Source organism: Juglans microcarpa x Juglans regia, chromosome 7D (assembly GCF_004785595.1).
Source record: "Juglans microcarpa x Juglans regia isolate MS1-56 chromosome 7D, Jm3101_v1.0, whole genome shotgun sequence".
Lineage (NCBI taxonomy): Eukaryota > Viridiplantae > Streptophyta > Magnoliopsida > Fagales > Juglandaceae > Juglans > Juglans microcarpa x Juglans regia.
Window position 1 is genome coordinate 1175302 of NC_054606.1, and position 11620 is coordinate 1186921.

The following is an 11620-nucleotide window of genomic DNA, read 5'->3' on the forward strand; positions in this document are numbered from 1 at the left end:
TTTTGAGATCGGAAAAGTTGGCAACCCTTTGGATGCCAGAGAACCATCTTTAAAATCTTTTAGAAACTCCTTCAACACCTCATCCATTTTTTCTTTTGTAAGGTTTTCAGCATAACGTAAAATTCCTTCAGCCCATTTATTTTGAATGCTTTGAAACAGACAAGCAAAAAAGTTTTTTAAAAAATAAACTGATATAAGATAAATAACATAGTGTACAAAAGCCAAATAATCCAAAAAACTAGTTACTTTTCAGCATCTTTCCAAAAAATTGTTGTTCAAAAAAGAGTTGTTCAAAAAAATTGTAAAAACTAAAAGACACTTGTAGTCGGTATAAGTTAACTATTCACCAAAGTACTTATCCCAACATCAGCATCTAGTTTCACTCCACCAATCCCTGCATTGTTCAACTTCAAACATAGTTGTGACGTTTCATCAATTTTATTTTTGGCAGGAAAAGATATTGAATCCCTCCAGTTATTTAAAGGATTTCTAACCCATAAGCACTTAATTACAAGATTTACCTTAATTTTATCAAGAATCTAAAGTGCATAGTAGCTATTATAATAATTTTGCTTAGCCACATGTGTTAGTTCTACCATTAATGTATCAAGATCATATGAATTTCATAGAAGTTGGTAGTTTAGGCTGTCAATTATCAAGCTTTATCATTTGGGATACAAATTCAAATATAGAGATCATTCAAGTGCAAAATGCAATTGTCTAACTATTTCAAACCCAATGCCCTTATTCACCCCTATAACAACTACATATCTGAAAAAGCAAAACACCCAAAAGAAAATGGGAGAGATGGGTGATGTATATGCATATGGTTGGGGGCTGTGACTGAAAGTGTAAAGACGCCATCGAAAAAGAGTATAAATGGAACAGTGCATTTATGAGGCTATCTCAAAAGCATTTAAAGCAATCTCCACTAAAACGACACAACAAATGTCCATTAATATGTGCAAATATCCCACATTGCACTTGTGGAATGATAAATATCACTACAAATATCATTGTATGAATTCTTTTGAATGCCCTCTATATTCCTCTGCGCAGTGACCTCGTGAAAATACTGCAGAAAAATTATATGTATATTAGCACTCAGCTAGCTGGACTTTTATTGAGAGGCACGGAAGTAAGGTACACAAGAGACATCTATCTTGGTACCTAGTCTTTTTGAAGTCTAAGCAATTTACCTTTTTTTTTTTATTTAAATAGACTTCATTGTATTAATGAAACCGAAGTTGTAATTGTGACTTATCAATACAGGAAAAATCCAGACTTCAAGTCAACCTATGCATCTGCTCTGGAGTACCTCCGAACACAAATTTTTTTGTGACGGACATTGTCTAAATTTCTCTATAAACTCTTTCCGAACAAACCTTCCAGCTTGTCTGAGAAAATAGCGCTCTGTAAAAACAAAACTAACCGACTCCTCTCCAAAAAAGAGAAGCACTATCACCCCCCGTCCTCCCTAGGAGGAGGAGTAATATCACTCCATCTCCTCTCAAAGGAAGAAAGGGACTCAACTGCTATGGACACTAAGTCCAATAGCCTATTTCTTTTATTAATAAGCAAAGAAAAACACTAACAAACACTGAAAAAAACCATGCAAAAAGTAGAGATACACTGCGCAAAAAACAAAAACACAAGACTACCCCTAGGGTTTCATCTCTAACATGTCTCGCCGCCCCTCCTTTTTCTTTTTTTCCTTTTTCCTGCTGCCATACGTTGCCTTCGCAGCCCCGTACCCCCCTCCGCCTTCGCACAGGCTCCAACCGAGCATCGACAAGACACTCACCTCCGCGCGAGCACCAATGATTCTCCCCACCACCTACCAACAGCACCACTTGAGCACCTCGCTCCCCCCGCACTATCACCATCCCTCTTGGCCGCCCCGATCTGCTCCTACTGCCGCCATTTGCACAGGCGGCCTATCTGCTCATGCTGATCCCCTCCACCTTCGCACAAACACCGGTCATCCGCCGCACGAGCAACGGCCATTTCCACCACCATCCGTCTCGCCCAGCACCAGTTTCGCACACACATCGGCTACGCCCATAGCTCGACACCACCGGCTTGAGTACCGGCCACCCATCTCTAAAACGCATCACATGAAAACCATTTCAAACGGAGATCTAGAAAAGGTTGGGTCAGGTTAATGAGTAGTAGGGGTTTTGTGGATTTTCTCATACATCTAGAAGGAGAAACAAGACCAAACAAGACGTAGAGATTGGACTACCGGAGAGTATTCCTCTTTGATTAGACTTGAAAAACACAGAAAAAAAAACAAAACACAAACTGAAGGAAGGAAAGAAGTGAGGGGAAGGGAGCCAAAGCTCCCACCCCCTCAAGCGATTTTCAGAGTGAGGAAGTGTTTAGAGAGAAGCTAGAGGTTCTCTTTCTAGAATTATAGAGTTACTATGAAATATCTAAGCAATTTACCTGAGCACATAGATGAGTGATCTAAGACTCAAGCAAAGGGTTCACAGGTACATTTAAAGTTATTAGAGTAAGGAAAGTCCTAATAATCCTAAATAGAATATAATAGGTTGGAAAACTATAACATGTTTTTAGGAAGGTAAATACAACTCGCATGTCCACAAGGGATTAAACTCATAACCTCACCAACCACCCTTTTTTTATTGGAGTAGAAAACCATGAAACATGAACCATGACCAGACATCATAACTTTATAAATTTATTGAATATAAAGCAAACAATATTAGGAAAGCATTTCTTACTTGCCAAAAAATTGTAAAGAAGCATGTCCAAATTATCATTTTCAAAACAGGAAAGTTTGTGAGAATTTTCAGTAATAATTTGTGTACAGTATTTCTCTTTGTTTTGTTTTCAATTTTCATGTCATGTGGTTTTGTTATCTTATTTTCTAGATAAGTTTTTTTTTTCTTTAGAAGTATCCAGTGTAAAATCCCATTGCAGCCTTTTTCCTCTTAATTTGCACTTATTTCTCTTTGAACTTTGCTGCAAAATGATCCTAATTAAAGAATTAGGGTGGCGAAACTTGAAAAGAGTCCACTTATGAGATGTAAACTTTTTCAAAAAACTCCAATATGATTCTTCCTTTTTCTAAATTGTGGCATAAGCTCATCTCTAAACAAATATCCTGAGCATAAATAAGTAAGGCTTTGGCCGTTCCCAACCCAACCTATGAAATCTACGAAAACAACAACCAAAATTTACGAAAATCAACAACCAAGACCCACGAAAATCAGCAACCAAACACAAATATAAAGAACAGGAAAATTAGCAACTAAAAACACATCTTCAGAACAACAAAAACACACAACCAACAAAAACAAAAAGAAGATCTAAAAACAGCAAAAGGATATATAGAATACGTATGAGAAAAACTGCATAGAAATGTTGAGATTCTTACCTTGGAAACAAAATGCAACAGTATAAACAAATGGCAGCTTTCGATCAATGGAAGGGGATGAAAGGGAGAGGGGATGAGTGGAAGAGGAGTGCTTGGCCCTAGACGATAGATGAGGGACTTGTGGTTCAGATTGTTGATTTTTGAAGTAGGTCCTTGTGCCGAGAATGTGGTGCTTGGCCACAGACGCAGGGGAGGTGTTTTTTTTTTTTTTTAAGCTTTCGGTCAAATTAGTAGAAGGGGAGTGCTCGGCCACACCGATGAGATTCGAAGGAGAGAAGAATGCGGCCGAAGCTTGCCGGGGGAGCAATGTCTGGGAGAGAGAGATGGTTGGTTGGGTGGGGTAAAGTGAAAATTCGAAATGAATTGGTGAGGAGACAGAAGGGCTACAAGAGGAAAGAGAGAAGAAAAATACCGAGAAAAAAAAAAACACCGTGACATGTAAGGTGTTATGGATCAGCCGTGAACAGTAATTGATCCGTAGCATTACTCTATAAATAATAATGAGATAATTTAAATTGAATATTTTTTGAATTGTGAATATCTTAAAACCGATCCATCTACTCCTTCTAAAATAACAGCCCTCCAATTAAAAATTCTCACGTAGCTCCTCTATATGCTCATTCACATGCTATTCCTCTTTATTTTCCTAAGTCCGTTCCCTCTCTCTCTCCCACTTCAGTCTCTCGATCTTTCTCCACTTTCCCTTTTCTCTCTCTTCAACTTCACTTTTTCTTCCTCACCATCAACTTCTCTCTCAAGCCCAGATTTCTCAAAGTAATAACAAGAGAAATAATTTTACAACATCGAAATCTGGGAAGAGAGGAATTGCATTTCTAGAGAGAGCGAAGAGAGATTGTAGATCATGGTTTCTAGGTTTGGCAAATCCCTACAATTTCATTTTCCTTCCTGTTTTCTCTTTTGAGTTGAAGTTGCTAGAAGTTTTAAAGAGAGATGGTGTACGAACATCATTAATGGAGTTAATGCATGTAGTGCTATGGAGGTTTCCTGGGAAAGTGGCTAAACACACTTAGAATATCAACTAGAATATTGGAGCTCAGTTTGTGAAACTAAACCCAAAAGAAATAGTCAAACTCGAATCATTTGCTACAGAGGATGTTGTTAAGGGTGAGAGATATATGAATGTCTTTCTTGTTTGCCAAACCAGAGAATAGACGAAAATGAAAAGGGGAGTTGGTAAGTGGGCTCGTTTGTTTTCAGAGATGAGATGAGATTAAAGTTAAAAAGTTTAATAAAATATTGTTAGAATATATTTTTTAATATTATTTTTATTTTGAGATTTGAAAAGGTTGAATTGTTTATTTTATTTTGTGTGGAGATTTGAGAAAGTTGTAATGATGAAGTGAGATGAGATGTTTCCTAAAAACAAATGAGGCCTTAGTGGAGTTATTTTGGTGAAGAAATCTAGTGTAATGGCTTTATTGTAAATTTCGTACAATTGATGATGTGGCATAATTTGATTGTTGGTTATTTATGTCTTAAAAGCAGACCGACCGCCCGCTTTGGAGCGGAACTCACAAGTACAAAGACTTTAAGGTTGTCCATCTGCTCTATAAGCCGAAGTGAGATTCCACACCACAGACAAATTCAGCAAGCTCCAAGTTTCTATCCACTATAGGACCCAGAAAAAAGAGCACATTTTCTTCATCTTACCAATGCACTAATGACCCTTTGTTTTGGAGTTCCTAATTCTTAAATCAGTTGATTATAAGAAAGCTTTGAAGGATTGGTTTATCTCCGCGAGTTGATAGAAGATATATATTATAATAGAAAAGAAGATGGAGAAGAAAGGAGGAAGAGAGACTTTGAGAGATAAATCATTTTTATTCTCAATTGTAACTAAATATAAAGTATAAATCTCTATTTATAGGAAAATTATATTGTTGAGATGAGATAAGTTAAAATCAATGTAACTCCAATAAAGATAATATCAAATCAAAATTATTTGATAATTATGAAAATAAAATCAAATCAATAATGATTTGATATGATCTCCAACAAGTCCAATTTCAAGAATCTAAAGATGTAGGATAGTAGATTGGCATATATAGTTTGAACAAATTACACACTTACGGTTGAAAAGGAGTTCATTCCAAATTATAGCCAGAACAACCGAAAGGTACAAACTGATATAGCATATAATGCATAACAGTCATCAATTTCGGGACAAGTTATAGCTAAGCTTCTCCTTTGACTGTAAATGATTATGAAAGGAAGGTGCAAACAAGATAAGCTGCATCCCAGCTGCATCGTTAAATGTCTATATTCAAAAGAGCGAGAAAAAAAGGAGTGCCCGAAATTAATGTCAAGTCCAATATTGCAGGACGAATCAAATATTTTTGTTGTGTTTGAGAATCACACACACTCTCATTTACTTGCCCTGGAGACGCAAGGTAAACGCATGCAAGGCTAGAAGAACTTGCTTCAACTTCTCTATGACCTCCTCGTTGATCAGGTTGCCATCTTTATCAAACTTTGTCGGAGGCTGGAATGCATTAATGCAAAACAACGGTTTATTAATGAAGTGGAGATTAAGAAAAACTCCAACTTGACGAAGATGATACTGTGCTCGTTCTCCACCAGCATTTCCTCCCGTACTTATGATTGCAGCAGGCTTGTCAGCCCAGGCATTTGGGGGTCTAGATGCCCAGTCAACAGCATTCTTCAGAGGTGCTACCAAAGCAAAACAAAACAACTCAAATTCAAGATGATGATAACACCAAGTTGAGATAACAATGTGATAAGGCCTTTTTCAATTTCAAATTTGTATTTCATATGTGTATTGCTATCTCTGTATAGAGTTCTTATCTATAATTACAAAGACTTCACCTGTATTATGATAAGGCAAATAGTTCACTCATTGTAAAACTCTTATATGTTCCCACAAATGTAACACATATAACGTGAAGTTGAGGTATGGATAAAAGGTATGCCCAAGATATTTATGCATAATCTTCATTTTTGTACAGAAATTTTGCAGGCAACACTTCAAGATTCTGTTTTTATTAACATTTTTTTTTTTTTTTCACTTTCCGTTTGGGTAATCTTCTCTATACTAGGTAGAACACAGCCTTATATTTTTATCGAATTTAGCAAGTATATTTGTTATTTCCAAACTTAGACCGAAGGGAGCAAACCCCCAAGCCCAAGGCCTTTACCAAACTTGAACAAACCTGAAAGTACATTAATTGGAGAATGAGAGAAAGGATAGTACCAGAGAGGGAGAAATTGTACTCAGGCGAAGCAAACAGAACACAATCAGCTTCTTTTATTTTCTCACGAAAAGCTTCAACCACTGGTGGGTAAGTTCCCTTGTCTTCAAGATCTGTATTTAGCATCGGTAGCTGCTCGATCTCTATGTGCTCAATTTGCATGCCGTCGATCGAGTCCTCGCATAGTTGGATTGCTACAATAAAACCCACCATACTAATAATCCATTTTTATACAAAAGAATCAGAGAGAAATCTTATCCAACCAGAAATTAAATGTCCTTCTATGGTGGTTAGGGTAGAACCCATGTAAACACAGTCAATAAATATATCATTCATCAAACAAAAAAACACTACAAGTATTTCTTTTTAGAAAAAAAAAAATTTGAAAATTTTCATGTATGTATCATGATCTATTATAGCAGGATTGGGAAATAAATTATAGGAGAGTTGAGAGAGAAATGAAGTACCGGCACGAATGAGGCCTCGGTGGTTGGAACGTTTACGAAGAGACCCAGATATGGCTGCCACTCTGACTACTGGATTCGCTTCTTCCTGATCCACCATCTTTCTGCCCCTCTTCACCTCTGACATTGAAATAAAACTTGTCTCCTGAAGTTCGTTCTCCGGGAGAGAAGGAGAGAGAGCGTGGAGTGGCGAGAGTACAGTCTGGTAAGAATAAAGAGGGTGTTGATTTGATTTGCGGTTGTGAATAGAACGTTTGGTAAATAGATTTTTGGAATCTTTCCACAAGCCTCCGAGCGGCGCACTGCTATTCTACCAGCGAGTAGCTCAAAGTGAGTTCGATTGAATTCGGCAAACACTAATCACGATTCATCTCTAAATTATTATCTTCCTTCCCTCATTTTCCAATTCTTCACTTTTTTTTCTTCTTTTTTTTCAGCAGTACTTTTTATTTTTCTTTTTTCTTTTTCTTTATCATAAATATGAAAATTAGAATCCTACAAATTGTGTTGAAGTAGAAAAGTTCAGTTAAAGAAGATTTAGTTTGTATTCGCAAGTAATCTCAACTCATTTCAACTCATCTCATTACTATTCATTATTATTTATCAACTTTAACTCACAAATCTCACTATTATTCACAACTCATCTTATTACTATTCACAACTCATCTCAACTCATCTCAACTTATTTTCGAATCCAAACGATACCTTATATGCTTGCAAATGCTCGTAAACATGCTCAAAAAAATTTGTAAATAAAGTTACGAGATATTATATAAATAATTTATTTGGTTAAAATTTATTTTGTAAAATATAAAAAATAATTATTAAAATATATAATATTATATTATTATTTTGATTTTACGATCACCAGTAAACGTAGATTAACCTTTCTTGACTTTAGCCAAAATTTTGGCAATAGCTTATAAAATGATATTTAATTATGACGCGAGTAACATAATTTGGATATAATATTCCAAAACAAGTGCCGACCAGAGAGGACACCTACGGCTACGAGAGAAATCCGGTAAAAAAATCACTCAGGTGGCCTTTTCGACGATCTGTTTGTCTAATTTAGTAAGGATATAAGGTTTGGTTTTGAAACGCAATTATTTTTAGATATTTTTAAATTTAGTTTCTTCTTTTTAAAAATAAAAAATAAAATATTTTATTATTATTTATAAATTATTTTATTATTATTCATAAATATGTTAAGATATTTTTAATATTCAAACGAGTCTAATTCCTTATTAACCCTGAGACTCTCACTATCAGGACTCGGGAGAAAAAATAAACTCCACATCCAAATCTCTGTGACCAGCAATCTCAAACCGCAGGGATGGAGTGTCCTTGACTCCCTCCTCCTCTACGGTGCAAATAAATATATATATTTAACCACCACCCTTGAACAAGATAAAGCGAAACCAGGCTGGTACAAATATTCATAAGAAACCGACATGACATGAGAGAGTTGATATAAGATTGCTTGCTTCACTTATACTGCAAGCAACAAAATAGCAAATATAAAAGACAATCCGCATGTCAACTACCCATCTTGCAACACAGAATCAGTAATCCGTAATGCCAGCAAAGTACATGCTGAATCAAACAGTATTTCAGTGCTTGCCTTGAAGGCGCAATGTATATGCCTGCAAGGATATAAGAACTTGCTTCAAAATCGCCTTGGCCGATGCATCAATCAAGTTTCCATCGCTGTCAAACTTTGCAGGAGGTTGGAATGCGTTCAAGAAAAACTCAGGTTTGTTTATGAAATGAAGATCTAAAAAAACTCCAGTCTGGCGAAGGTGGTATTGAGACCGTCCCCCACCAAAACCTCCTCCGGCACTTACAATCGCAGCAGCTTTATCAGCCCAAACATTTGGTGGTCTAGATGCCCAGTCAATCGCATTCTTCAGAGGTCCTGGTACAGTGGGGAGAGAAAGTGTTACCAAAAAGAAAGCACAAGTTGCAAACACTGGATATCAGACTAGCAGCGCCATTTAGGCCATCCATACAATGGAAAGTCTTGTATTCGACGTATTATTATACATATTTAGAAACTTCCACTGCCTTCTTATAAATTTGTGTTATTCAATTTTTCCTAGAATGCATTAGAAGAATATATATCATATTCAAAACTAAAGGACTTTATTTTTGCAAAGTACGCATACAAGTAACGATCAGCCTTGTATCTGGAACCTGTATATGTATATTATAAATCCTAACAATTGCCAGGGGAAAAGACAATTTTGACAAGTCTAGGGATGCCAATGACCATCTAGTCATTTTGAAATCAGCAACAGAAAACAAGACGAAGAGGATTACGTCACATTGCAGCATATCAAAGAAGCAATAGCTGATGCTCAACAAAGTGCTCCATTAATTAAGAATAGTTCATAGCATCTGTCTCACTCTTTCTCAGACACAAGCAAGCATGCACAAGCAGTCTTCGCCACCAGCTTTTCTTAATGATCGCACTAGTTAACTATTTAGCTACATGTATAAACTTTCAACCGAGGGTACAGAATCTGTCAAAATCTGAACTTTTCAAGAGTAATCAACGTCAAAGGGGTAAAACAGTGCTGACCATATTGGCTCTACAAAGAACATCAATGAGATATTTGGAGGAAGGGTTTTTAAGGTAAACAGTGGGAAAGAATTCACAAACTTGTCCAAAAAACAAACTTCCACCATGTTGAGGCTCCTTCACGCGTTTCTTTTTTCAATTTCATCACTTGAACTATTGGATTTCTACAGAACGTATAATTCCTTTTTCTCTGTAAGACATGCACACGCACAAACACAGATGATGTTGAAAACCGATTTGTGGAGTTAAGTCCAACCAGTTGGACTAAAGCTTAGTTGAGTTAGATTGAGACATCATGATAACATGCTTTTAGTAAAAATATTTTCTAAAAACTTTCCATTTGTTTGTTGTTTCAGTTCAAGGTTGAAAACGATCCAGATAACATTTCTATTAGTTGTTCACCACGTCCTGCTACCTGCAAACAGATTGGACATCCTGCCCGAGGCATACCAAAATAAATACAGCGTAACATCACATTTAAAAGAATTTGCGCAGTCTTAGAATGCAATAAAATGACCCACCAGCCACCACCACCATCGCTATAATAATAACAGCAGTAGCAGCAATAACAACAATGATAACAATTAAGAGCCAGTTGTAGCCACATAAAATGCAAGATCGGCCGTTTCAATTGGCAATGAAAGCTGGTTCCATGCAAATAAAATATAAAAATCCAAACTGAAGTCAACTATTCAAGTTCCAGTTCTGAGTCGCTATTGATGCCAAGTTCAGACTGGCCCCACTTGCAACCTCAACCCATTATCCCTAAGAACAGGGCACCTTTTTTACAACCACAAGATAAAAAAAGAACAAGGTTCCATATTGCTTGTTGTGTCCCCAGCCATTTGTCTGCTCCATCTTTAATTCCTTTTCGTAAACAGCACACTAAGAAACGATTCTAGATAATAGCATCTCAATTGAAAATTCATTTAAATATCAAGATTTTAACAACTTGATTTTTTGATAGCAATCAAGTTTAGGTTCTTTGCACAAACAATATCGCAGAATATTCTGCCTGTATCACATCACAGGCGCTTCGAAGAAGCGCCCTCGAATATAGACAAGTAAAACGAAAAAATAATGCGACAAAGGAAGGAAGTACCGGTGACGGAGTAGTTGTACTCGGGAGAGGCGAAGAGGATGCTATCGGCCGCTTTTACCTTCTGGCGGAAAGCTTCGACGGCCGGCGGGTATGTTCCATCAACTTCCAAGTCAGTGTTGAGCATCGGCAGCGGCGCTATGTCTATGTGGTCGATGTGGAGGCCGTCGATTCCCTTGCTTAGCTCGATTGCTATGAAGCCAACCGGCAACCAGCCACACCCGATCAAAGCCCGAATACCAATAACAAAACAAAAAAAGGGAAACCCAAAAGAATGCGAAGCACAGTGGGAGAGGGAGTACCAGAACGAATGAGGCCTCGGTTGTAGGATCCTTTACGAAGAGACCCACAAAGAGCAGCCACTTTAATTAGCGGTTTCGACGCCGCCATCGCGCTCCCTTTGCAATGTCCTGTGTGTCCGGGAGAGGGAGAGTATATATAGCCAGGCGGGCAGAGCTTTGTCCCCCAGTGAACGGCTGGGGGACGAGATTCATGTGCAGGGAGGGGAAGGTTGATTTGTGCGTGTGTATGGGTGCCGTCCGATGAGTGGAAAATGAGTTTGACCTTCAGCAGAGTGGGAGAATGGGTCAAACTCAAAGGCTGATTGGGTTTGAATTAGAAATGTCGGAGGCGGCCCATGGGTACGTTAGGCCGTGAAATCCATCTCAAACAAAATAATTATTTTTTCAACTTTTTCATTAAAAAAATTTTAAATATATTTTAATTTATTTCATAATTCAATTTTTAAATACATATTTTAATCTATTTAATATATTCAAATACATTTTAATAAAATTTCTAAAATATTATTATTTACAAATCAATTCAAATTATTTAAAA

The 11620-nt window shown here is 37.0% G+C and overlaps 2 protein-coding genes and 1 long non-coding RNA gene across 3 annotated transcripts; all 3 read right to left on the reverse strand.

Annotated features, from left to right (window-relative positions):
- Positions 1-790: 790 nt before the first annotated feature.
- Positions 791-3686, reverse strand: LOC121238067. Its single transcript, XR_005935080.1, has 2 exons — positions 2449-3686; positions 791-1199 (listed from the first exon to the last, which is right to left on the reverse strand). It is a non-coding gene; the product is annotated as an uncharacterized LOC121238067 (long non-coding RNA).
- Positions 3687-5494: 1808 nt separating this feature from the next.
- On the reverse strand, positions 5495-7374 carry LOC121239910 (NADPH:quinone oxidoreductase-like). The gene is made up of 3 exons (XM_041137285.1): positions 7101-7374; positions 6636-6827; positions 5495-6094 (listed from the first exon to the last, which is right to left on the reverse strand). Exons 1-3 carry the CDS (start codon positions 7222-7224, stop codon positions 5793-5795), a joined length of 618 nt encoding a protein of 205 aa, XP_040993219.1. The 5' UTR covers positions 7225-7374; the 3' UTR covers positions 5495-5792.
- A 1134-nt stretch (positions 7375-8508) lies between these two features.
- On the reverse strand, positions 8509-11346 carry LOC121239839 (NADPH:quinone oxidoreductase-like). Its single transcript, XM_041137176.1, has 3 exons — positions 11083-11346; positions 10784-10972; positions 8509-9015 (listed from the first exon to the last, which is right to left on the reverse strand). The coding sequence occupies exons 1-3, from the start codon at positions 11168-11170 to the stop codon at positions 8711-8713; spliced, it is 582 nt and encodes a 193-aa protein (XP_040993110.1). The 5' UTR covers positions 11171-11346; the 3' UTR covers positions 8509-8710.
- Positions 11347-11620: the final 274 nt, after the last annotated feature.

Bases quoted from the DNA above. Each gene is read 5' to 3' on its own strand.
- LOC121239910 (XM_041137285.1), bottom strand. From the start codon at position 7,224: ATGTCAGAGGTGAAGAGGGGCAGAAAGATGGTGGATCAGGAAGAAGCG. The intron at 6,828-7,100 runs GTACTTCATTTC...GTTTTATTGTAG, and splicing joins CCGAGGCCTCATTCGTGCCG to CAATCCAACTATGCGAGGAC. The intron at 6,095-6,635 runs GTACTATCCTTT...TTGCTTTGGTAG, and splicing joins GTACAATTTCTCCCTCTCTG to CACCTCTGAAGAATGCTGTT.
- LOC121239839 (XM_041137176.1), bottom strand. From the start codon at position 11,170: ATGGCGGCGTCGAAACCGCTAATTAAAGTGGCTGCTCTTTGTGGGTCT. The intron at 10,973-11,082 runs GTACTCCCTCTC...TTGGCTTCATAG, and splicing joins CCGAGGCCTCATTCGTTCTG to CAATCGAGCTAAGCAAGGGA. The intron at 9,016-10,783 runs GTACTTCCTTCC...CCACTGTACCAG, and splicing joins GTACAACTACTCCGTCACCG to GACCTCTGAAGAATGCGATT.